At 39.5% G+C, this 15,758-nt stretch overlaps 3 protein-coding genes across 3 annotated transcripts in view; 2 read left to right on the top strand and 1 right to left on the bottom strand.

Moving 5' to 3' along the window:
- Positions 1-157: 157 nt before the first annotated feature.
- ssuh2rs1 (ssu-2 homolog, related sequence 1) lies at positions 158-5,858 on the bottom strand. Its single transcript, XM_039604913.1, has 14 exons — positions 5,514-5,858; positions 5,330-5,394; positions 4,744-4,808; positions 4,667-4,709; positions 3,878-3,953; positions 3,564-3,693; positions 3,375-3,435; positions 3,024-3,145; positions 2,866-2,928; positions 2,694-2,776; positions 2,494-2,586; positions 2,263-2,368; positions 852-959; positions 158-734 (listed from the first exon to the last, which is right to left on the bottom strand). The coding sequence occupies exons 1-14, from the start codon at positions 5,534-5,536 to the stop codon at positions 594-596; spliced, it is 1,179 nt and encodes a 392-aa protein (XP_039460847.1). The 5' UTR covers positions 5,537-5,858; the 3' UTR covers positions 158-593.
- Positions 5,859-6,020: 162 nt separating this feature from the next.
- Positions 6,021-9,396, top strand: rpl32 (ribosomal protein L32). Its single transcript, XM_031745507.2, has 4 exons — positions 6,021-6,164; positions 6,748-6,848; positions 6,957-7,138; positions 9,231-9,396. Exons 2-4 carry the CDS (start codon positions 6,753-6,755, stop codon positions 9,358-9,360), a joined length of 408 nt encoding a protein of 135 aa, XP_031601367.1. The 5' UTR covers positions 6,021-6,164; positions 6,748-6,752; the 3' UTR covers positions 9,361-9,396.
- Positions 9,397-14,245: 4,849 nt separating this feature from the next.
- Positions 14,246-15,758, top strand: part of grip2a (glutamate receptor interacting protein 2a) — a 33,648-nt gene continuing 32,135 nt past the window's right edge. Inside the window, exon 1 of the mRNA XM_039603914.1 lies at positions 14,246-14,597. Within this exon, the coding sequence (XP_039459848.1) occupies positions 14,420-14,597 (178 nt within the window). The 5' untranslated portion in view covers positions 14,246-14,419. The remainder of the gene's footprint in view (positions 14,598-15,758) is intronic.

Genomic DNA, 15,758 nt, shown 5'->3' with positions numbered 1-15,758 from the left:
TCAGAGCTTCGTTTTTCGAAAGAAATATTACCCAATCATAAAAATTAAAATAAAAAAAGAAAACCATGTTTCTGCAACCGGAAATGGATTAGATTAAAATACACGTTTCAAAATTAACAAAGACCCTGCTTTAAAAAAATAAAAATAAAAATAGACGGTATGAAAAACTGGATTTTATTGATAATGGAAAAAAAAATCACTACTGTCACATAGCAAAAAAGGGATTCACTTAACATAAACAATCATATAACATATCATTAAAGTTTACACTGTGTCAGTATTGTTTTTCCCCACAGTGAATACATTAAAATTGCATGTAAAACAAAAACATTAACAATCGCTATTGCTTACCTTTGACATTACATGCAACATGCAAAATGAACAAGTCTTTTAAGTTCCACTAATATGTGAATTATACATTCAATGCCTCTTTTAACTGCTTCATTACATCAAACTTTGATGAAGTCATCTTTGCCCATATGTCACACAGGTCCCTTTTAAATCAACAAAATAGAATGATAAGCAGATAAATAGGACGTCCTTTTTAGTGGTTTATTAAAGGTAAAAGGATCTGATATGCCCAATTATTGTGTTTACATTACAGTACAGCAACAGGTGGCAGGGTAGTTGTCTGCATCAACTTTGAACTCGTTTCCATAAACAAAGTAAATGTGTGATTCTCCTTTCCAGGTGTACGTGACCTTGGTGACAGGGATCAGCTCTATGGTTTGACGCTGCAGACAGAGAAAGAAAATATGAGTAGGGTGCATGCTGCTAAATTATTCTTTAACTAACAAAGTCATTAGAAAATAAATAAAAAATTTTTTTAAATATAATATTAACATAAATACCTGCTGTAGAATGCGTGATGTCTGCATGTACTTTCCCTGGTGCTCACTGACAAAGCGCTGAGAAGCACTCACCACCGAAGTGTCAGGGAATCCCGAGAGTGGGTATACCTACAAAGGGTGTTCACAGTGAATTTACATTAAGCTCTGAGTTAATGTGACTGATTAAACTGCACTGACTTATTGACAAATAGCTCCAGCAGGATAAAAATTGTTTATTTTTTACATTATGAGAGATACAAAGATATACAGTTATAAGCTCTGATAAGTTGATATGAAAACTGCATAGTTAAAGCAGCAGATAAGAAACTAGTCCTACACAATGGTCTCACAGGATGTGTTCAGTGTCAATGTGATCCCCAATGCTTTCATAGATGTCACAGGCTGATACACAGTAAATGGTGTTAGATGCAACATGGTCTAAAATAATGATGTTATTTTAACATATTGCCTCCTCTTGCAACATTACTGACAATAATGTGATTAAAGTCAGTGATGTGATTCAGTCATGTGTCAGGACAGGACTAGAGTCATGTGAATGTTTTCACACGACTAAGTGAAACTAAGTACAGCTCATGATCAGTCTGTTGTAGAGCCACCTTTAGCAGCAATAACTTGAGGTAATGATTTTCTGCTATCAGTCTCTCACTTTGTTGCTTTATAATATTCCTTCAGTTTATTGAATTCTTTGTTTATGCACAGCTCTTTAAAGGTCCTGCCACAGCATTTCAGTCAGGTTGAGGTCTGGATATTGACTGGGCCACTGCAAAACTTTTCTTTTTCAGTCTTTCTGTTTTTGATTTGCTGCTGTGCTTGTGATCATTTTCCTGCAACTTGAGCCAATTTCCCCCAAGCTTTAGCTGTCAGATTTGTCACATGTGACTGTACTATACAGACGCATCAATGATAGAAAGGTGCCCGGGTCCTGTTGCTGTAAAAGAAGCCCAAATTATCAACGCACCACCACAGTGCTTAACAGTTGGTATGAGGTGTTAAAGCTGATATGTTGTGTTTGGTTTTCTCAAAAACTGTGTTGTGCATTACAGTCAAACATCTCCACTTTAGTCTCGTCTGCCCAAAGCACATCGTTCCAAAAGTTTTATGGTTTGCTCAGATGCAACTCTGCAAATCTTAGCCGTGATGGTGCTGCTATGTTCTTTTTAGAGAAAAGAGGCTTTCTCCTGGCATCTCTTCCAAACAAGCCATACATATTCTGTCTTTTTCAAATTCTTCTGCCACAAACTTTAAAATAAAACTAGCTAGCTCATTAACTGTAATATTAACAGAAAATTTTCTGGTTATTTTTTTTCCCTTCTTTAGTTACAAATATATAATGATCTATTTTAAATTATTTTCTTGCAGTGTACCAGGTATCATACCAAATATGGATAGTAATATCATCATAGATTTTTACCATGTACTGGGTGTCTCTGAAGAGCTCCTTGCCAGACACCTTGCTAAGGTTTTCCACCCGAAGCCCGCTCAACTGTTCCACAACATAGGCATCAGAGTTGTTAGTCCTGCAAGCAAGAGGAAATTCAGTCTTCTATTATAGCAGCTTTACATCGTATATGAATGAGATTCATCTTATTAAGAGACTATTGCGTTGGCTAAGCTAGCTAAGTAATTTTTCATCAATATGCACCATTTCACAGTGAGCTTGATGTAGACCAGGAGCTGTTGTTTTCCTTTGCATACGTCACACTGCCTCGATCCTTGCCCATGACAGGAACTGCAACTGTAAAAGAACAACTATCAGTATGTTTTACAAAAAAGCAAAAACTGGATTCATTATACATAACTCTGTTTGACCCTAAAAATAAGAAATCTATGGTTTATGCTTACTTTTCTCTTCCTCTGCCACTGCAGTGGGTGCACGTATCATTTCCGTGACGATAACGAGATCCATTACACACCCAGCAAACTTTCTGTCAGGAGAAAAAAAGAAAAAGGAAAGACTTTTAGGAATTTTATCAATACATCCTTTTATCTCCTGAGGCCCGTGCAAAATACTTACGTTACCAGCGCCGGCACAGTCTTTGCATGGTTTTCGGCCGATTCCCAAACAATTATGGCAGGGCTGTGAATGCAATGTTTATCGGGAGATAAAAATAAACAAAAAAATTTTAAAAATCAGTAAAAGTTGTTATTTTTAACACGTTTTACACATCTTACCTTCACAGATGATGTGTAGGGAACTTTAATAAATTGTTTGTCATCCAAAAAAAATTGGGGGGTTTTAGCTGGAATATCCCAAGGCCCTGGAGGTTGTTGGGCATAGGCATCCACCGTCTGACCTGGTACAAATAGAATGTATCCTAAATAGCTGGCTGACAGGTGAACAATGCTGAAAGAGCCACTGGGGAGCTAATGGAATTTTGCTCACTGTAACATACCGATAAGCAGATCTATATCTTTGACTTTTGGACTGTTTGTCTGACATGAAATTCCTAACGTTACTTTAGACTTAAGAGTAATTCTATTTTTTTAACATAAAAAATGACACTTATTTAAACAGCATTGTACCTGTGTATGGCTCATGACTCCACTCTGTAGATCTGGATTCAGTGAAAGTTTCCAGGCGGTACTGAAAAACATAAATGTTTGTATTGGTTATTATTAATGATTATTCATGCTCTGTAATGTAAAAAACAAAAAAAAAAAAGGACAGTTATTTTGTGGTAGGTTTTTCAAACACAGCCTATTTCATCTTACCCTATATGTATTGAATGCCTCCATGTTAGTGATCACACCATCCTTTGCTGGTGCAGAACTGTAGCAGCATTTACTCTTTACAAACAGGAGTAAGGCATCCCGGGCTGTGTTTTCAGATATAGATGGAATGCTGCCAGAAATAAAGGAAGGTGTTACAGTATGTCACAATGTCTACCCTTTTAATAGGAAGTAGCAGTTGTCAGAGTGCTGAGGCTCTGAGATTTTTTTTCCTTTTGCTTCCTAAAATCCCATCATTGAAAATGTTTTGCAATAGCATGAGCTAGGATGTTGAAATAAAGTGGTTTGAGTCTTACTTCCACTGGGGTTGATCCAGTGCAGGCTCAGGCTGCACTGCTGGGAATGTGGGCATGGGAGGAGGCAGAAATCCACCTTAAAAACAAAACGTTTTTAGATTCATACAATAAAAAAAAAGACAACAAAAAGACAATCCTAACCCTAGACCTCAAAGTTTGGTCATTTGAGTTTTTCTCTGAGACTGGCACTACGATTAATGATGTCTGAAAAACCTGCTGATAATGTCCAATTTTATTTAAATATTGATCTGGTATCTTTTATATTGATATTTTCTTATTCTTTCTAAAGATTTACCAAGATAAGAACAACTTTACAACACTGCAGATACCCCCAAGAAGTTACAATCTCAGTAATACACATGTGATTTTATTAACATCGCATATTTTCAATATACTCATAGAGCTTCATATTTGAGAACCTTGTCAAAAAAGGGTAAATAATGCAAATATTTGTAAAATCGGTTATTATTGATGCATGTTGCCTCATCATCATAATTGTTTTGTTGTACACTGTAATGTAAATGTAAATATTAATTTATGAGTGCTGCATTCATTGTCTTCTCCCCTTTCAGCCTTTTGTTTCTTGGAAAAGTGAAAAGGGTGTGTGTTTTTAAGTATAAATATGGTATAGCATACCATATTTATACGTTTGAAAATGTTCGTGTTTTTATTTATTTTTTTTATTTAGCAATTTTGTTTTATTGAACCATTTCAGCCTGCATATAGGGGATTAACAGTGGCGCAAACAAAGTAAGTATGTGACAAAACGTCCATACCACTTGTTGTTACTGCCTCCTCCAGCGACTGTTCCTTCATATCGATCAGGCATCTCGTTGCTGTGCCGGCAAACATGCTGGTTCCTTCATATCCAGGCGGCTGGCCGGAGGAGCGCTGGGGCCCTGGGACTCAGCAGCGGGTGGGGCGAACATTGCTGAAACAAACCAGAATAACCAGTTCAATCATAGCCACAGACAGACTTTGAAATTGTATAAAATTTCTATCCTGTTCTGACATTTTCACGAACCATAGCCAGACCAAAAAGAAAACGGGAAAAGAAAACTGTAAAATAAATAAATAAAAAAAACTCCGCTGTGCATCACTCAGTCTACTCTGAAATCTCGGGGTATTTCTCAAATTACACGTACTGCTTCACAACGTCCTAAAAAGCTGTTAGGGTGCAGTGTGACTTACGCTGGCGCTCCATCATGGTCGTATCCATACTGAGATGTTTTTCCCGCACCAACTACTTCAGGCAGGGGTTGATCTCGCTTCCTCAAAACTTCCTTAGATCTCGCTAGGCATTCTTACGTTACACTACATACGACGCCTCCAGCTACCTACACCTAACCTGTACGTCGTGATGACGTCACTCCCACAGCCGGAAGACATTACTTTTATCACAATGATCTGTATAAGGAGTAGGAAAATAACAATGAGGGTAAAAGATCTTACCAGGCGTCCCCGCAGCTGCTGGTATATAACCGGGATTATTGACTCCATAATCTCTGCCTGGCTGACTGCAAGTAACGAGAAACGAAAGTTAAGATAATTGGGGGGCAAAAAATTAATAAATACAATAAAATGCGATCTGGGTTAAAGTTTAAAGCAAAGAAATACAGAATAACGCGGCCATTACCTTATCAAAGGCTGTCGCTCCATTCCAAAGCGTTTCACGGCAGCTACGAGAGAAAAGTCACACCGTGCAAAGTCTTCTGATGCGATATAGAACAATACACTGTCACTTCATCACAAGACATCAATCATGTGACATAAAACTGCTCATTCACCTTTTATTGCCCCACTCCTGCGTCACGTTCCCAGCTTTTTCACAACTGCCAGCTCTGGTTGCAGCAGTCAAACTGGATTAAGAAAAAAGATTTCTGGTTTTCTCAAAACAGGAACTGCCGTGTTTTATTGATAGTTTAGAGAAGTACAGAAAAACCCACCCCAGCACATACACACTTCCCCCCCACAAAAGAGAAAGTATCCGCTCAGGAAGTACGTACCAAGTTTTGGGAGCGTGTTACAAATAATGGTGTATGTTCAGCTAAAAGCCCCAGAGCACCACCGGAAGGTATCAAAACACTTTACGAATAATAACAACGACCAGAGTCCAAATATGTAGCTAAAACAGTTTTGACAAAGTACGATCACCGGTTGAGTCGTAAAAAGCTTGTTGCAGTTTTTTTTATAGACTACAGCACCCATAATCCTTTGCAATGCTCACGGAAGTCCTTTTTCTTTCCTTCCGCCATCCCCGAAGTCCCTTTTGGATTTACATCGGCGGGTGAGTTGGTACAATCTGAAACAATCCGCTAGATTTTGTCCATTATTCACCCATCCTGACATGGTTCATGAATCATTGACGTGTATTATATATGTACAGGCTAAGATTTACAGTTTTGTCTTGCGATATGTGCTTAAATTGAGCGAAGTGCTGGTGCTAAAGAGACTTACCGGCTGGCAGCGCCATCGACGTGAAATGGAGTTGTAGTCTTCAGCAAAGGCCTGCTGTACTAAATGTCTCATAGATATATAGTCTGCTCATAAATCTAATACGTGACAGAAAACAAAAGTAGTTGTACGTAATTGAATTTATATTTAACCTCAAACTCATGTGAAATCCTTACAGTAGAGTAGCATGGCTTGGCTAGCTAGCTAAACATTGAGGCTACCGTAGGCGCTAGCTAACGATGGTCTGCACGTTTGCTTTGAGACTCACTTCTCGGTGTAGTTGTAGATGTTTTGAGATATAAAGGCTATGCTTGTCTTTTGTTTCAGCTAGTAATTGACCGAATATAGTGCAGCAACTGTGAGGTTTGGCATGTTGAGTTTGTGCTAAACTTGTCTTTTTATGTGTTTGTCCTCAGTCACCATGGCAGCCCTCAGGCCCCTCACTAAACCCAAGATTGTCAAAAAGAGAACCAAGAAGTTCATCCGCCATCAGTCTGACAGATATGTCAAGATCGCGGTAAGTGTGATGTCATAGATGCCCATCAGTTTTGGACTGTTTAACTGCAGGGACTAACTCATGTCAGTGAGTTATATTACCTACACCTTTATTCACATATCCCTACAGAAAAACTGGCGTAAGCCCAGAGGTATTGACAACAGGGTCCGCAGGAGGTTCAAGGGCCAGATGCTGATGCCCAACATCGGTTATGGTAGCAACAAGAAGACCAAGTTCATGCTGCCAACTGGTTTCAAGAAGTTCCTGGTGCACAATGTCAAGGAGCTCGAGGTCCTTTTGATGAGCAACAAGTAAGTTATGAATGCACATGCATGTAGATTACTGCTGCTGTAGATGTAGAGGACATGGTGCACCAAATGGCTTGTATTGGAATAGTGTCATACATAGGTTTTTTTTCCCCAATGTCTTCTAGTTAACTTCTTGTCTTGGAATATTACCCTGTGCAAATGTTTATTATAATTAAAAGTATGCAAACACTATATTAAATTAGACAGCTACAGGGATACAGAGTAATTGTTTTTGTGTAGGTAAAGTATGTTGAAGGATTTTACGGAGTCTTCCTTGGTCAGGTAAAGCCTTTAAGACGGTGACTGTGCATATATGCATGATGAGATCATGTACAGTAAAGAAATTGGTTTAATATAGCAGAAATCTGTGTATTTTGGTGGTATTTGTCCATAAACACAAGGTGCTGTTTGAGTCAGCGAAACCCCAATAAGCACAACTTATCATGTTATAATGCTGCTGACTTTTCTCTGAGGTCTGTGTGCAAAAGCTGTTGAGCATTTCATATATTTAAAGTTTGCGGTTGCACTGACCGGTTCAACAGTGAGTGATGTTTGCATTCTCAGTCTTCTCGACATTTTTCTAGTGAAAGTTGCTGCTGGTTTAGTATTACCTCCTAAAGAGGTTTTTTTGCTTAAAATTTTTTTTGGCCTTCTACCTAAGAAAAATAACAGGGACTGTAATTTTTAAGCCCTATCTTCAGCCTTAGCCTATCTGATCAGTCGCCACTCAAAGACTTTTAAGTGAGAAAAATGTTGTTTTTGTCTCCAGTATGTTGAAGTAGCTGCAGACTTATGTAACATGTCTCAAACCTCAGCAGATGAGACCAAACACTGGAAGGATTGAGCCACTATACGAGCCCCAATTTTTAATTTTTTAATTTTTATGTTTTTTAGGATATTTAATTTTGTAACTGTAGGCCATGATCAGAAAGGACACCACTCATCCCCTGATAATATTTTTTAAAGGTGGTTTTAGTTCATGAGACTAATATAATAACTTAACAGTCTGATATCCACAAATATAGATGTCATTTAAAAAAAGGAAGATCTTGTATGAGGAAGTTGACTGTCAGTGTACCTCCACAAAAACTGAATTCACAACATCCTATTAATAGATGTCTTGTTCTCACAGTTATCTGGTCACTGTTTCCAAGTAGAGCGGAGGGTTCAGTGTTTAGAGGAAAGAAGTTTGTAACACTTAAACACCTACATTGAAATACTAGGTGGTCTCCCATGGTCAGACACAGCGGGAATTTCTCTTCTTCTTGTATGTGTACACAGTTTCTGGTTATCAAAAAGATTTTTAACCTATAATAAAGCCACTTGGCTTGTTTTCAGAGACTTGATCTTTTTTGAGAGTACTCAGTGTTTTGGCAGTTAGTTTGATTCAGAAGATATTATAATTGATCCCGTACGACAGGTCGTGTTGAGAACCCTAATAGTGCTCAGACTGTTTGCTACAGGAGGACCCCTGTTTCTTAGCTGTATTGGATAGACAAACTTTAGACATATAATCATTTTTTTCACTGTTGTAATCTCTTACAGATAAACTTTATGGTTTGTGGTTCAAGGGAGCGGTTTGATTCTTCTCATTCACTTCTTCTTTTTAGAAATAACTTATTTTTTGAACCAGGTGTAAGCATAAGTCCACAGAGATGATGGTCTAGTCGGTAAAGATTAAGCTGTGGTGTGTGGTCACACAAAGCAGGGCTAAACAAAACAAGTTTGCTACTTAATCTGAGAATATTTTCCCGTTATGTCTGTATACATTCAGCTGACTTATAATTCTTGTTTTGCCATGATAAGGTAGTAGATATGTTGGAGGGTCAGATAATCAACTCCATAGTTTTCACGTAATTTGTGGCACAACTTTCAGAGGGTTGTCTTTCCCAGAACATGGACTGCATCCTGATGCTTGACATTTTGACATCTTGCTAATGTCCATAAAGTTGTGATTGAATTTGTGCTTATTTAAAGTGTGACAGACTAAACTCTTTATAATTATTTTATTTGGGATAAATACAAAAATTTCACGTCAGTTGCTTATATTTCCTTGAAGACACCTTTTCACTAACCGAATTCTGTGCCTCTGTAGGACTCACTGTGCCGAGATTGCCCACAACGTCTCCTCAAAGAACAGGAAGCTGATTGTGGAGAGGGCAGCTCAGCTGGCAATTAAGGTCACGAACCCCAACGCCAGGCTCAGGAGTGAGGAGAACGAATAAACTGGTTATTCACAATAAAGACTTAAAAATGGCAAATGGCTTCTGGATCTTTTTTTTTTTTTTTCCACTTTTGAACTTAATTGCCTGTTTGTCAAAAGACTTGTGTGAGTGTACGAAACAGATTTAAACCTGGAATAATACTATAAAGATCAAAATTAGTACTAAGACTTTGGTCACACATTTGGTCAAATGTGCATTTCTAAAATAAAAATTGGGTTATTTCTTACATTCAAAGGAGTATCACTTGTGGTGGCACATGTAATTGTAAGGAAGAGCTATTTTATGTTTCACTGGAAATGATAAGAAATGCTTATCCAAGAGAGCTGGTTTTATTTTCCCTGGGCAACATATTTGTTTTTTTTTGTTTTTTTACCAAACCCTGTCGATGAATGGAACAGAACAAAAGGGGAAAGATGCCTGAAGAGAAGCACTGACCTGCACTTTAAGCAGAGGAGGACAGAACCTATGGACAAACGCTCTTATTACAGTGTGAAATAGACCAAACCACAGTTACGTGTGGTACCATGTTTGTTTTAAGACCACCTCCTCTTAAAGACATCCTGGATTCGTAAACGCATAAACCATAAAAACAAGCATCTTTTTCACAGGGAAATTAGGTGGATTCTTGTGTTAAGATGGCCAAAGATTTAGGTGATGTGAATATACAGGGAGTGCAGAATTATTAGGCAAGTTGTATTTTTGAGGAATAATTTTATTACTGAACAACAACCATGTTCTCAATGAACCCAAAAAACTCATTAATATCAAAGCTGAATGTTTTTGGAAGTAGTTTTTAGTTTTAGCTATTTTAGGGGGATATCTGTGTGTGCAGGTGACTATTACTGTGCATAATTATTAGGCAACTTAACAAAAACAAATATATACCCATTTCAATTATTTATTTTTACCAGTGAAACCAATATAACATCTCCACATTCACAAATATACATTTCTGACATTCAAAAACAAAAACAAATCAGCGACCAATATAGCCACCTTTCTTTGCAAGGACACTCAAAAGCCTGCCATCCATGGATTCTGTCAGTGTTTTGATCTGTTCACCATCAACATTGCGTGCAGCAGCAACCACAGCCTCCCAGACACTGTTCAGAGAGGTGTACTGTTTTATCTCCTTGTAAATCTCACATTTGATGATGGACCACAGGTTCTCAATGGGGTTCAGATCAGGTGAACAAGGAGGCCATGTCATTAGTTTTTCTTCTTTTATACCCTTTCTTGCCAGCCACGCTGTGGAGTACTTGGACGCTGTGTGATGGAGCATTGTCCTGCATGAAAATCATGTTTTTCTTGAAGGATGCAGACTTCTTCCTGTACCACTGCTTGAAGAAGGTGTCTTCCAGAAACTGGCAGTAGGACTGGGAGTTGAGCTTGACTCCATCCTCAACCCGAAAAAGGCCCCACAAGCTCATCTTTGATGATACCAGCCCAAACCAGTACTCCACCTCCACCTTGCTGGCGTCTGAGTCGGACTGGAGCTCTCTGCCTTTACCAATCCAGCCACGGGCCCATCCATCTGGCCCATCAAGACTCACTCTCATTTCATCAGTCCATAAAACCTTAGAAAAATCAGTCTTGAGATATTTCTTGGCCCAGTCTTGACGTTTCAGCTTGTGTGTCTTGTTCAGTGGTGGTCGTCTTTCAGCCTTTCTTACCTTGGCCATGTCTCTGAGTATTGCACACCTTGTGCTTTTGGGCACTCCAGTGATGTTGCAGCTCTGAAATATGGCCAAACTGGTGGCAAGTGGCATCTTGGCAGCTGCACGCTTGACTTTTCTCAGTTCATGGGCAGTTATTTTGCGCCTTGGTTTTCCACACGCTTCTTGCGACCCTGTTGACTATTTTGAATGAACGCTTGATTGTTCGATGATCACGCTTCAGAAGCTTTGCAATTTTAAGACTGCTGCATCCCTCTGCAAGATATCTCACTATTTTTGACTTTTCTGAGCCTGTCAAGTCCTTCTTTTGACCCATTTTGCCAAAGGAAAGGAAGTTGCCTAATAATTATGCACACCTGATATAGGGTGTTGATGTCATTAGACCACACACCCTTCTCATTACAGAGATGCACATCACCTAATATGCTTAATTGGTAGTAGACTTTCGAGCCTATACAGCTTGGAGTAAGACAACATGTATGAAGAGGATGATGTGGACAAAATACTCATTTGCCTAATAATTCTACACTCCCTGTATGTACAAGTAATCTTATGACCCCAAAGAGCAGGCTTCAGCCAACCCTGAGTTCAGTAATTCAGGCCTTTTTTTTTATGCTCAGCACGATGTAAATGAGAACGGATGGCCTTTACATGGTCAACTCTTGCTGTTCAACCTTCTGTTTGTTAGGGATAACCAATCAGAAGAAAGTTGGGTTGAAGGGAAAGAAGCCAATATGGATTTTTCAGACAGTGGATGAACTCAAGTCCAGTGTAACACAAATAAGGAGTACTTAAAAAGCATCTCTAATACAGATGTAAAAGTGAACCTATGGTTTGGATTTTTTTTTACAATTTTATTTATAACTTGAACAAAAGTCATTTCAGTGTAGTTTAAATGGTACCCTAAACATTTTGTATTGCTATTTAGTTTTATTGTGAGGTGTACTCGTAGGCTTTTCTGGATTTCTGTTGCTATATATACAGTGGCTTGCAAAAGTATTCGGCCCCCTTGAACTTTTCCACATTTTGTCACATTACAGCCACAAACATGAATCAATTTTATTGGAATTCCACGTGAAAGACCAATACAAAGTGGTGTACACGTGAGAAGTGGAACGAAAAATCATACATGATTCCAAACATTTTTTACAAATAAATAACTGCAAAGTGGGGTGTGCGTAATTATTCAGCCCCTGATCTGATTGCAGTCAGTTGCCCGTAGACATTGCCTGATGAGTGCCAATGACTAAATAGAGTGCACCTGTGTGTAATCTAATGTCAGTACAAATACAGCTGCTCTGTGACGGCCTCAGAGGTTGTCTAAGAGAATATTGGGAGCAACAACACCATGAAGTCCAAAGAACACACCAGACAGGTCAGGGATAAAGTTATTGAGAAATTTAAAGCAGGCTTAGGCTACAAAAAGATTTCCCAAGCCTTGAACATCCCACGGAGCACTGTTCAAGCGATCATTCAGAAATGGAAGGAGTATGGCACAACTGTAAACCTACCAAGGCAAGGCCGTCCACCTAAACTCACAGGCCGAACAAGGAGAGCGCTGATCAGAAATGCAGCCAAGAGGCCCATGGTGACTCTGGACGAGCTCCAGAGATCTACAGCTCAGGTGGGGGAATCTGTCCATAGGACAACTGTTAGTCGTGCACTGCACAAAGTTGGACTTTATGGAAGAGTGGCAAGAAGAAAGCCATTGTTAAAGAAAACCATAAGAAGTCCCGTTTGCAGTTTGCCACAAGCCATGTGGGGGACACAGCAAACATGTGGAAGAAGGTGCTCTGGTCAGATGAGACCAAAATGGAACTTTTGGCCAAAATGCAAAAACGCTCTGTGTGGCGGAAAACTAACACTGCACATCACTCTGAACACACCATCCCCACTGTCAAATATGGTGGTGGCAGCATCATACTCTGGGGTGCTTCTCTTCAGCAGGGACAGGAAGCTGGTCAGAGTTGATGGGAAGATGGATGGAGCCAAATACAGGGCAATCTTGGAAGAAAACCTCTTGGAGTCTGCAAAAGACTTGAGACTGGGGGGCGGAGGTTCACCTTCCAGCAGGACAACGACCCTAAAATGAAGCCAGGGCAACAATGGAATGGTTTAAAACAAAACATATCCATGTGTTAGAATGGCCCAGTCAAAGTCCAGATCTAAATCCAATCGAGAATCTGTGGCAAGATCTGAAAACTGCTGTTCACAAACGCTGTCCATCTAATCTGACTGAGCTGGAGCTGTTTTGCAAAGAAGAATGGGCAAGGATTTCAGTCTCTAGATGTGCAAAGCTGGTAGAGACATACCCTAAAAGACTGGCAGCTGTAATTGCAGCAAAAGGTGGTTCTACAAAGTATTGACTCAGGGGGCTGAATAATTACGCACACCCCACTTTGCAGTTATTTATTTGTAAAAAATGTTTGGAATCATGTATGATTTTCGTTCCACTTCTCATGTGTACACCACTTTGTATTGGTCTTTCACATGGAATTCCAATAAAATTGATTCACGTTTGTGGCTGTAATGTGACAAAATGTGGAAAAGTTCAAGCGGGCCGAATACTTTTGCAAGCCACTGTAAATAAAAGAAGCACACATAATTTGTGGAACCTGCTCCAGCCAGTTCATAACAAGCCTTTCTCTAAAGATTCATATGTGTTGCCTAATCCAAAATTAAGCTCGATGACATTATCTCTGACTAAAAGCTCTCTCAGCCATAAAGGACATTGTTCAAGCCTTCTGTATAGAAAGGAAGCCAACAGTTATCACCTGACTTGTATTGGCTGACTGGTTTTGGATCAGTTAACTTGGAGCTTGGAGTCAGTTTGGCAACGTGGATGAACATGTTCAGACAAAGCCTCGGCTGACACACTCATGTAATTACTTAAGTTGTGTCAATAGAGCAACGACAATGTAATCAAAAGGCATTGCTTGAATTGGCCTGCTCAGATTGTGTACTGCTTTATGATGTTGAGAGCCGGTTCCCTGCAGAGAAAGTTTCCATTGCATTCTGGCAGACAAGCTGTGCCCCACAGCCCTGAGCCCTCTGCCATCTGTTCCCGTAAAACTGACATTGCCAGAGAAGCAAAAACACAACATTTATTTGGCCAGTCAGCTTGTGGCTGTTAGGATGTGGAAGTAAGTTACCAATGATGGTTGGAAAAAAAGAATCTTGGATCTGAAGCTTTCCTCGTTTTGAAACCAGCACCTGTTTGTGGAGTGGCCTGGAAGACTCACCTGAGAGGACTGGATGTTCTCCAGAGAGAAAGAGAGGAGAACATGAGAACAGCAGGGCAGGCAGACACTGCGACGTCTGAGAGATGGTGAGAGTGTCAGGAAGAGGACAGAATCTATTTTTTCCCTTTCACTGCTCAGAAAATGAACATGTCAGCAAGGGTCGCGTTTGGAAAAGGGCGCTTCACTTCCAAACAGCTCTTCTTCGCCTTCCCTCAGACAGATTCCCTGAGGAAAGGCAGCCGGTCTGCAGGAGGAAAGAGAAGGATGTTCTCCTTTTCTCTCAGATGTCGACTGGGTGTCATCAGAGGAAGGACAAAAGGTAAAATCTGAGATTTAATACTTAACAAGACATGCAACGCTTCTATGGAGTATCCAGAATTTTCTCTTGTAATCCCAACAAAATACTTACACAAGTTTACCTCTGTATATAACCTTCAACACTCTTTAATTCATGCACATTATGCTGCAGGCCTGTCAAACATAAATGTGTGAGCATGCTTGAGACCTGTGAAAATGAACATTCGCTTGAAGAAAATCTTGGATGATCATTCTTAGAGGTGAACAAGAACGCAGACGTGTGATGTGTGGGACACGCACTTCCTCTGGCTCCTTTTCTTCACACTGATATGTGCTGGCTGACAAGTGATTTAGTCATTTTGCTCCTCACACTTTCACTTGCAGCTGAAGCTGATAACCATTAGATGGCAGTGTGGTCAGTTTGATCAATGCTGAGGTTAAGCTCCACGGCCTCCTGTCTGGAATATGTTCATATGAAGTAAATGTAGGCACTTTCATGAGGGTTTCTCTTCGGAAATGGAGATGGATCAGCACCGAACAGCGAAATCAGTCACACACCAATGTCTGTGGAGATTACGAAATATTTTGCACCCGTTTCTTTTCTTTTTTCAAATATTGAATATCACACATCTCTGTTTTCATGACAAGGTCACAACAAAAAATTGGGCACTCTTATACTAATCAATACCTTGTCAGTAATGCTACAGCAATTATGTTGATTTATAGTCTAGAGCGAATGTAAAAGAGTCAATTTTTATAACATTGCCAGTCGGTTCCCAGAGGTTTTTATCAGTCCAACAGACTGCTCCATCTCCCGATTCTCTTTATTCTGGTGGAAATTAATTAGTCTCGCTCTGAAAGACTACACTCGCTCACACTGTAAATGGGGTATTAAGGACAAAAGTCTCAGAGGAAATCATCTACACCAAAGAGTATTGTGTCCACTGGAACAGCTGACTAATTAGGCTCCACGCAACAGCGGATAGAAACATGGAAATGTTTGTTTGTAATCACTTTACACATCTGGGCAAAAGGCTGTTTTGGAACAAACGGTTTAGTGTTTTTTATGAACTTCTGAATTTTATGTATTTTGGTTTTATCCCTTTTTTTTTATCTGCCTCTAAAGTGATGACAAAAATGATCTGCACTGAACCAAAAACAGAGGCTGATGAAGTTTCGAGGA

This window comes from Oreochromis aureus, linkage group 20 (assembly GCF_013358895.1).
Source record: "Oreochromis aureus strain Israel breed Guangdong linkage group 20, ZZ_aureus, whole genome shotgun sequence".
NCBI classification, from domain to species: domain Eukaryota; kingdom Metazoa; phylum Chordata; class Actinopteri; order Cichliformes; family Cichlidae; genus Oreochromis; species Oreochromis aureus.
This window is presented reverse-complemented; position numbering and strand designations above follow the sequence as displayed.